The sequence below is a fragment of the Anomaloglossus baeobatrachus genome, chromosome 8 (assembly GCF_048569485.1).
Source record: "Anomaloglossus baeobatrachus isolate aAnoBae1 chromosome 8, aAnoBae1.hap1, whole genome shotgun sequence".
NCBI classification, from domain to species: Eukaryota; Metazoa; Chordata; class Amphibia; order Anura; family Aromobatidae; genus Anomaloglossus; species Anomaloglossus baeobatrachus.
In genome coordinates, this window is record NC_134360.1 from 110,681,436 (window position 1) to 110,691,435 (window position 10,000).

The 10,000-nt window shown below is 42.9% G+C and overlaps 1 protein-coding gene across 1 annotated transcript in view; it reads right to left on the bottom strand.

Moving 5' to 3' along the window:
• SCYL3 (SCY1 like pseudokinase 3) overlaps window positions 1–10,000 on the bottom strand; it is a 192,877-nt gene that overhangs the window by 43,948 nt on the left and 138,929 nt on the right. The window contains exons 7-8 of the mRNA XM_075320906.1: window positions 9,332–9,503; window positions 6,155–6,293 (exon numbers count right to left, since the gene is read on the bottom strand). Of these exons, the coding sequence (XP_075177021.1) occupies window positions 6,155–6,293; window positions 9,332–9,503 (311 nt within the window). The remainder of the gene's footprint in view (window positions 1–6,154; window positions 6,294–9,331; window positions 9,504–10,000) is intronic.

Genomic DNA, 10,000 nt, shown 5'->3' on the forward strand with positions numbered 1-10,000 from the left:
ACTCTTGGATTGATATATTCTAAAAGGTAAGTTTTAATTTTAAAAATCTATTAGATTATCCCAAACGTTTGTTTATTTTGGAGGGTATATGGAATATTCTATACAGAATTGGAGCAAATTTTCATTTTACATCTGTTTTAATGGTAATTCGCTATCAGAAAACTACCTACTGTTAATTCATTCTTTAGGTTTAGTGTTACCAAACGTTTAATTATTTCATTAAAGGGGGTTTCGATACCACCCAGAGTAACCACAGAGCAGGAGTACTCTGCTAATGTGTGAGCAGACACATAGAATGACTGTGGGTCCATACACTATTAGGCCCATTCATTAGCTTAGAGCTTTTAAGAGTTACAAGATTTCAAAAGATTAAGAAAACTTGAGGCGGCCATCCTCCAGAATGGAGAGAAGGAACAAAACATGACGCCTGATTAGGAATAAAAAAGTGCATTAACACAGTGCAATAGAATCTCATATTAAAGGCAAATTACAGGTGATCTGTAAGGCTTCGGATTAATTCAGCCCTGTCCCTATACAACATATTAAGAAATAACGTCTGGAACACCATTCTAAGTCTGAACTGGGTGCAAGAAACCCTAAAAAAAACTTCACTATATAGAGAGAATGGCTGCACACCAGTAACAGTACAAGGGGAATACCGTATTTTTCGGACTATAAGATGCACCGGACCATAAGATGCACCCTGGTTTTAGAGAAGGAGAATAGGAAAATAAAATTTTAAGCAAAAAATGTGGTCATGACACACTTATGGGGCGAGGATCTGCTGCGGACACTATTATGGGGGTAATGTTCCCAAATTCTCTACTAAGGTACCCCCATCCTGGTAATGATCCTCCTGCCTTGTGTAGATATATGTCCCTCATCCTGGTATAGCCCCATCTTGCTATATACTGCCATCCTGGTATGTGCTCCCATCCTGCTATACACACACCATCATCCTGCTCATATACGCCATCATCCTGCTCATATACCCCCATCATCCTGCTATATGGCCCCATCCTGCTCATATACCCCCATAATCCTGCTCATATACCCCCATAATCCTGCTCATATACCCCCATCATCCTGCTATGTCCTGCATCCTGTGGCACACACACACACAAAAAAAAAAAAAATGTTTACACTCACCTTTCCTCGCTCCACGCTGCGTCGCTCGTCCTCCGTTTGTGCCGGCAGCGCTGTGTTGAGCCGGCCACGATCCCTGCGGCATCGCGATGTCCTCCTGTCTGCCGGCGCGACTGTGTGGACACTTGTGCACAGCGATGACGTCATCGCTTTGAGCACCTCTAGTTTCCATACAGCTGCAGACAGGAGGACATCGCGGTGCTGCAAGGGAACGGTGAGTACATTGATTCACTGCACCCCATGCTGATGATGATGCACGGGGAGCAGTGAATACAGCCGCACATGATCACTCCAGGCTGTAGTTGCCAGGGGTGATCACGCGAGCTGGCTGTTTACTATGCGCGCGTCCCCACCCATCACCCCACCCACCTGTAGCGCTGAGAGATGGGCGGGAGGATGGGCGTGCATATGGAATGAGCGGGACCACGTGGTCACGGCAGGCGCTGCTGCAGCCTGCTCGTGCCGCCGATGACCCGCTCCACCCTCATTCCCCGCAGCCCTATATTTAGACCATAAGGCGCACCCCCCACTTTCCCCCAACATTTTGGGGAAAAAAAGTGCGTCTTCTGGTCCGAAAAATACGGTAAATGTAAAGCAGAAACTGCTGTATGAATACTGACATGAAAGACAATAGCTATATGCAAGAATGAAAATATGATAATGGCAGTTATGCAGATTCCTTTAACTATTAAAGGGGTGGTTCACCCATATTTTTTATTGTCTAGTTCGATATTATATTGAGAAACAATGTTTCTCTCAAATACCTTGTGTTGGCAATAGTGCCTGTGAGGCGCTATTGCAGACCACTGTTCTCGCTCCAGTGATGTCCCCGTCAAGTGCTGCACGCGTCACATCCGTGTAGCCGGCTGCATTCTTCCTCATTCACTGAGCTGTGAGTGGTGTTTCACCGCTGTCACAGCCCATCTGCTCCCTGCTCCCTCTCCCCTCTCCCCCTCCCTCCTCCCTCACAGCAGAACGCTGCAAGCAAGAGACGCAACGCGCTGTGGAGGAGGAGGGAGGGTGAGTAGATGGGCTCAAAATGCAGAAGGCTGCACAGATGTGACGTGTGCAGTACTTGACGGGGACGTCAATGGAGCGGGAACAGCGGTCTGCAATAGCGCCTCTCACAGGCACTATTGCCAACACAAGGTATTTGAGAGAAACATTGTTTCTCAATATATCGAACTAGACAATAAAAAATATGGGTGAACCACCCTTTTAATAAGGAGAAATGTAGCTATTGAATTAATCATTGATCTTGATCTTGCACCCAGTTCAGACTCAGAATTGGTATTCCAGACGTTATTACTTAATTTGTTTGTAGTCTTTCGTTTGTGAATCCGGCTCCACCCACATCTATTGCCAGTCCACATTATACGCATATATAGCCTGGGTCTCAGCTTCCCATACACGGTAATTTTTTTTTAACTGCAAGAGAGGACACACATTAGCTAGGGACCCCAACGTAGGAGAGTACCATGACGAGGTGTTGGGGCTCTGTTGCATTGCTCAATTCAATAGCTAAATGTCTCCTTATTCTTAATAGTTCATGGCAGTTATGCAGATTCCATTGTCATATTTTCATTCTTACATATAGTTATTGTATATTTTATGCCAGTATTCACACAGCAGTTTCTGCTTTACATATATTCCCATTAAACTGTTACTGGTTTGCAGCCCTATACAAAACATGTCTGTGTGTGGTAGCTGAAAGCTTTGTATAGTTTTGCATTTAATGCTGCAAAACGCTCTGTTCTTCAGTTTTAGAGAAGCCCTCATGTCACCAGTGGTATTATCCAAGTCAGATTTACAAGAGACCACAGCATTAAAAATATATAAATATTTTTTTATATGTTAAACGATTAACACTTATTTTAGAAAGAAATATTTCTATTTGTGCCATTTGGTATCAATAATATAATACATACACACCCATACAAGTATCAATTCTTACATGCACACTTGTACACAGTTTTGAAGGAAAGACTGTTCCAAACATCTTGGATTACAAGTAGAGACAGAAGATATTGCACAGACCTATATCCACATTAGATCTGTGGTTAGATCGGAGGTCTCAAACCCGCGGCCTGCATGCGGCCCCTGAAGCTGCTTGTTGTGGCCCGAGTGCCCGCAGACCCTGTAACGATCGCGTTACTATGCTGGGTCCGGCGCTGGCACAGCTTTACTACAGTTGATGCATTTGCGGCACAGCACGGGGGCTAGGAGCTCTCTGCACTATACCAATTAGGGGCGGAACAAACGCAGTCGCAGGAGTCGCCACACAGGAGTCACAGGAGGCAGCAGCTGCTCTGAAGCTCACACATGTCCCGGCTACTTAATCAAATGCTTATTCCCTGCTCCCCACGCCCATAATCCCACCCACCTCTTTCCACTGAAGCCGGTGCTGACAGGTGGGCGGGATTATGGTCACAGTGATCATCCGGCCGCTGGCTTTGAGCATCTGCTGGGTGATGGATATCCCATTGGGCCCCTGACAGTCTCTCCTCCCGCATACAGCACGTATGCTGCATGTTTCATCCATCAGAAAAGGGGAGAAATGCTGAGCACAGCCATCCCCTACACTTACTGCTCCGGAGCCTCACAAGAGTAAGCCCCGCCCACCGGGAGTAAGCCCCACCCACTGACACGGAGCTGCTGTGGAGTCTTAGGCCTGTGCAGTGTGCGCTGCAGAAATATGAGAAACTTCTGAGAAGTTTGTATCCCTCTCTCCTGCACTGCCATAGCTCTGTAGTCAGCAGAAGCAGGAGGCTCCAGAGGAACACAATGTGACCTGAAGGGAGTACTAGATCTCCCTGAATGAGGACTCCAGCCCCACTGCCTTCTTATATCCTCCTATTTGCCTCTCACAGCTGCACTCTTCTGCCCCCCTTCCAAACAGCTGCACTCTCCTGACCCCCTCCCCCACAACTGCACTCTCCTGACCTCCTCCCCCACAACTGCACTCTCCTGAACCCCTCCCCCACAACTGCACTCTCCTGCCCCCTCCCCCACTGCCCTGTAACGGACTATCTGCCTCACCGCTGTCCTGTGATGGTGGCACACTCTCCTCATCATCATGGTTTGCTGTCAGACATCCAACTTTCTTATTTCTTTGTATATACAGTGTGTACAAAATTCTCACATATACAGTATATAAAGAGAAATCTAGTGTATATGGCTGCATTTGTGTAAATGTGTACACATGTGGCAGTTTTAAAATTCAGATATTAAAAAAGCAGAATACTATAAAGGGCCAAAAAACCCTTTTAAATTACCAAAACTCGTGTACCATTAAAAAAATCATTTTTAGATGCAACATAAAAAAAATTATAATGTTCTTTATAGCACAAATATAATGTACAGAAAGAAAAAGATGGATAAGGCTATATACCAGGATGGGGGACAAAGATACAAGCATGGGATGGGAAAGCTGTGTGCTGAGGGAAAGAGGCTCTTTCCCTCAGCACCCAGCGTTGCCATGCTTTGCTATACATTTTTCCCTCAGCATCCAGCTTTCCCATGCTCCGATATTTCTAAGAACCCAGATTTCATATATTCTGATATCTATCTTGTCCTCAGTGCCCAGCTGATGAGTGCTAGGTCACCCACCCATGCTCTGCTATACATCTTTCTCTTAGCACTCAACTTTCCCATGTTTTGCTATACATTTTTCCCTCAGCACCCAGCTTGCCCTTGATATCAGAGCATGAGAAAGCTGGGTGGTGAGGGAAAGTTCTATAGCAGAGCATTGGAAACCAGGGTGCTGAGGACAAGATGGATATCAGAACATGGAAAGCTGGGTACTGAGGGAAAAAGGGATATTGGAGCATGGGAAAGCTGGATGCTGAGGGAAAGAGCCAAGTGTCAGCGTAATCATCCTGTACCCCAAGGGGGGGCCCCCGATCCTACTTTTGCACCGGGGACAAAACGAACTCTAGTTACGCCACTGATACCAATGTCAAGCAGGTAACATCGCTGTATGAAGTCACCTGCTTGCATGTGAATGGTAGAGTGCAGAGAGCTCCTAGCGCGCGCTGCGTCGCAAATGAATAAAGTGTAGTAAAGCCCTGCAGGCACCAGGACCCTGCATAGTAACACGATCGTCACGGGGTATATGGGTCTGCAGACGACAAGCTGTTAAGACAAAACAGGGAACGGAGGAAAAAAGTGAGAAAAATCTTTTTTTTTTTTTTTTATATGTCAAGAACAGCATAATAGGGAAGTAGAATGAGGACTGAAGACATTATTACTAGGGCACAATGCTACAAGAATGGGCACAATGCTACAAGAATGCACAATGCTACAAGAATGGGCACAATGCTACTGAGCACAAGGATGGTGGACATTACTACAGGGGAAAAGGATGGGCACAATGCTACAAGGATGGGCACAATGCTACTGGGCACATTACTACTGGGCACAAGGATGGGTAGATTACTACTAGGCACAAGGATGGGCACATTACTGGGCACAAGAAAGTGATAAAGTTTTTACCATTAAAAATGCTTTTTTCATATAAACTTAACAAAAAAGTGCAGGTTTGTTTTAATAAACAAGCAAAAAATGTTCACAAAAAGTGATTCAAAAGGTGTATATAAGAAAATACATGGAATCACTAAAATGTCACTTGGCCCTGCAAAGAATGTGGCCCCCCAAATAATTTTGTTTCTATGTGCGGCCCATACAGCCAGTCTAGTTTGAGACCCCTGGGTTAGATCTTAAAGATAGACTATTTCAGGACTCTGTGGGAGCCATATAATCACTTCCTAGCTTTTCTTTACACTGAAGATTGATGTTAATGACATTTTCTGTATGTTTGCGGTCATTGATATGCTGTACAATAAATTTGGAGCCAGTAACTTCCCCCTGATGTTATTGCATGATGGATAAATATCTGCTTTAATGTCCCAGCATTGAAGACACCATTATTCCTAACTAAATCCCCAAATTAATTTGCTGAAATACAGCCCCAAACCTGCAAGAAGCTTCCATCATGCTTCACCGATACCTGCAGACACATTGTACCGCTCTCCGGCCATTCATGAACAAATTGACATCTTCTTCAAGACTTCTTTGAATTGGATGGGTATAGCTGGGTCTCACTGGTTGTTGCTCCTCAAAGCTCCCATTTCTTAGCGGTCTTGATGCTGAGAAATACAGGCAGACACTTCTCAATCTTACAATACCATCCATCAGTGGGTGTCTGATTAACTCCAAATGTATTCAACCTACAGTCAATGTCATTAAGTATAACAAAGAACAAAGTCCTAAAAGTGATGATATGGCCCACAGAGCCATTATTCAACACGATAATGCTAGGCCACCTGTCGCTTGTGATACTGTGAACAGCCTGCATGGCCTGCAGCGTCTGAGGACATGCCTTTAGTCTAGCACATCTGGGACATCACTGGATGTCAATTGCAAAGGGAGCTGCCAGCAGTGGATCTTGATCTGTGTGCCAGAACATTCCTCAAAATGGCAATTATCAATCTTATTGATAAAATGCCAGTGTGTAAGTGTATGCAATCCTGTCAAAATGTTTCCATTTTTTCATCATTTTCATAGTTTCATAGTTTTTAAGGTTGAAGGGAGACTCTAAGTCCATCTAGTTCAACCCGTAGCCTAACATGTTGATCCAGAGGAAGGCAAAAAAAACCCAATGTGTCAAATAAGCTCCAATGGGGAAAAAAAATCCTTCCTGTCTCCACATACGGCAATCAGACTAGTTCCCTGGATCAACACCCTGTCATAAAATCCAATATACATAACTGGTAATATTATATTTTTCAAGAAAGGCATCCAGGGTCTGCTTAAATGTTAGTAGTGAATCACTCATTACAACATCATGCGGCAGAGAGCTCCATAGTCTCACTGCTCGTACAGTAAAGAATCCTCGTCTGTGGTTATGATTAAACCTTCTTTCCTCGAGACGTAGCGGATGCTCCCGTGTTCCAGTCGCAGGCCTAGGTGTAAAGAGATCTTTGGAAAGGTCTCTGTACTGTCCCCTCATATGTTTATACATTGTGATTAGATCCTCCCTAAGCCTTTGTTTTTCCAAACTAAAATAACCCCAAGTTTAATAACCTGTCTTGGTGTTGCAGCCCACCCATTCCTCTAATAATCTTGGTCGCTCTTCTATCTACCTGTAAGATTATGTTATTTATAACCTTCTATACTTTTGCTATCAAGAAAAGCATTCATTCCTCTCTTAAATTCATTCAGTGAGTTGGCCATCACCACTTCCTCAGGAAGAGAGTTCCAGAGCCTCACTGCTCTTACCGTGAAGAACCCTCTTCTATGCTGATGTAGGAATTTTCTTTCCTCCAATCGAAGAGAATGCCCCCTTGTTCTTGTCATAGTCCTTGGTACAAACAGATCATGGGAGAGATCTCTATATGGCCCTCTGATATATTTGTACATATTTATTAGGTCTCCCCTAAGTCTTCTCTTTTCTAGAGTAAATAGACCTAATTTTGATAACCTTTCCGTGTATTGTAATGCACCCACTCCATTTATTATTTTAGTAGCCCGCCTCTGAACCCTTTCAAGTTCAGTAATGTCTTTCTTGAGCACCGGCGCCCAAAATTGCACACAATACTCCAAGTGTGGTCTGACGACTGATTTGTACAGAGGGAGAATGATGTTTTCATCTCGTGCCCCCAGACCTCTTCTAATGCATCCCATCACCCTATTTGCTTTGGTGGCTGCTGCCTGACACTGGGCACTCCAATTTAGAATCTTATTGACTAAGATCCAGTGGAACAGACCCAGTTTCTATAGAGTCTTTAAATATAAGAAATAGAGGCCTGTCTATCACATTACTTAACTCCCTTAATACCCGAGGGTGAATGCCATCAGGGCCTGGTGATTTGTCAATTTTAATGTTACTAAGTCGGTTCTGCACTTCTTCCTGGGTTAGGCAGGTCATACTTAATGAATCGTTTACATGATCGCTCTGCATTTCCCGCTGCATATGCTTTTCCTGTGTGAACGCAGTTGAGAAAAAAGTATTTAAAACATTTGCTTTTCCCACATCGCTTTCTATGATTTTACCCTCATTCTTTAAAAGGGACAACACCATCAATTTTAATCTTTTTTCTGTTTATATAATTAAAGAATAGTTTGGGATTTGTTTTGCTTTCCTTAGCAATGAGTCTCTCAGTTTCTACTTTTGCTAAATGTATTTGTTTTTTTACACATTTTATTTTTTTCTCTATATATTTTTATTGCTTCTTCGCTGCCTTCTTGTTTTAGCTTTTTAAATGCCTTTTCCTTATTATTCATTGCCCCTTTTACATACTTATTTAGCCACCTTGGTTTTCTCCTGTTCCTAGCCCTTTTATTTCCGTATGGTATGGCTCGCTTGCAGTGGGTGTTTAATACCAATTTAAAAATTTCCCACTTAATTTCTGTGCTCCCATTTTTGAGGACATTGTCCCAATCAATTTGGCGAAGGTCTTCTCTAAGCTGATCAAACTTTGCTTTCCTGAAATTTAGCGTTTTTGTAACCCCCCTCCAAGGCACCTTACTGAAGACAAGTGGAATTGTATTATATTGTGGTCACTATTCCCTAGGTGCCCATCCACTCGTACGTCTGTTATTCTATCTGGCCTGTTGCTTAAAATGAAGTCCAAAAGGGCTGCCCCCCTAGTTGGGCCCGGCACAAGTTGGGACAGAATTTGCAAACCATTGACATGTCTATTCATCCTGCGATTCCCATAATGCCACAAATTTTCCTTCTTGGTGTTGCATTTGAATTTTGGAGTGTCTACATATTATATAGATACACACAAAGCTTCTTCCTCCATAGATAAACAGAATACATAAAGAAATAAAGTGACAAGCTAGCATACTAATTATTTCTTCAAACATTAATGTGATTACACTGGGCCTCAGAACATTTTCCCAATGGCATCTTGTGCACATTAGTTACCTAGTGAGGGAAATGTCCCCAAGGTAAAACAAACCTTCAGACTTTTTTTTTCTTAAAAAATAAAAAAATTCAGAAAGTCTAAACCTACAGAAAGAAAATATTGGCTTCCATCAGATACACTCATTCTATGGTTTATTATGATTTATGATAATAAAAAGATTTCACCCTTAATACTATAACACCAGCCTCAAAACACTGCTTCTTGGTTACCAGTACTTGACAGTAAATGTGGCACTTTTCTTATGTGGTTACCTTCAGAAGTTGAATCTGTAATCTTTGTAAATCCTGGGGTAGTACTTTTGAAAATCTTTACTCTTCCACCACCAACAACTGTTTCTGGTCCTAGTAAACAAACCAAAGCTGCCAGGCCACGAAGGGTTACAGAAACTAGTAAATCACTTGTGTCACGTAAGCCCAGGAGAACCTAAAAGAAACAAACACAGTGGGTATCACTTCTATATTGGCTTTCAAAAATACACAACTAAATTATAACTTGAGTAGAAAAGCCTCAGTCAGGGATTTCACAAGAAAACAGGACCACTAAAAGGAGAAGATTCCTCACAAAGAGGCAAGCACAGAAACCAGCCAGAAGAAAAACATGGCAAATTATACAGTCATGGCCAAACGTTTTGAGAATGACACCAAAATTATATTTTCACATGATCTGTTGCCCTTTGATTTTTAATTGTGTTTGTCTGATGTTTACATCACATACAGAAATATAATTGCAATCATATTATGAGTACCAAAAGGTTATATTGACAGTTAGAATGAGTTAATGCAGCAAGTCAATATTTGCAGTGTTGACCCTTCTTCAGGACCTCTGCAATTCTCCCTGGCATGCTCTCAATCATCTTCTGGACCAAATCCTGACTGATAGCTGTCCATTCTTGCATAAGCAATGCTTGCATTTTGCCAGAA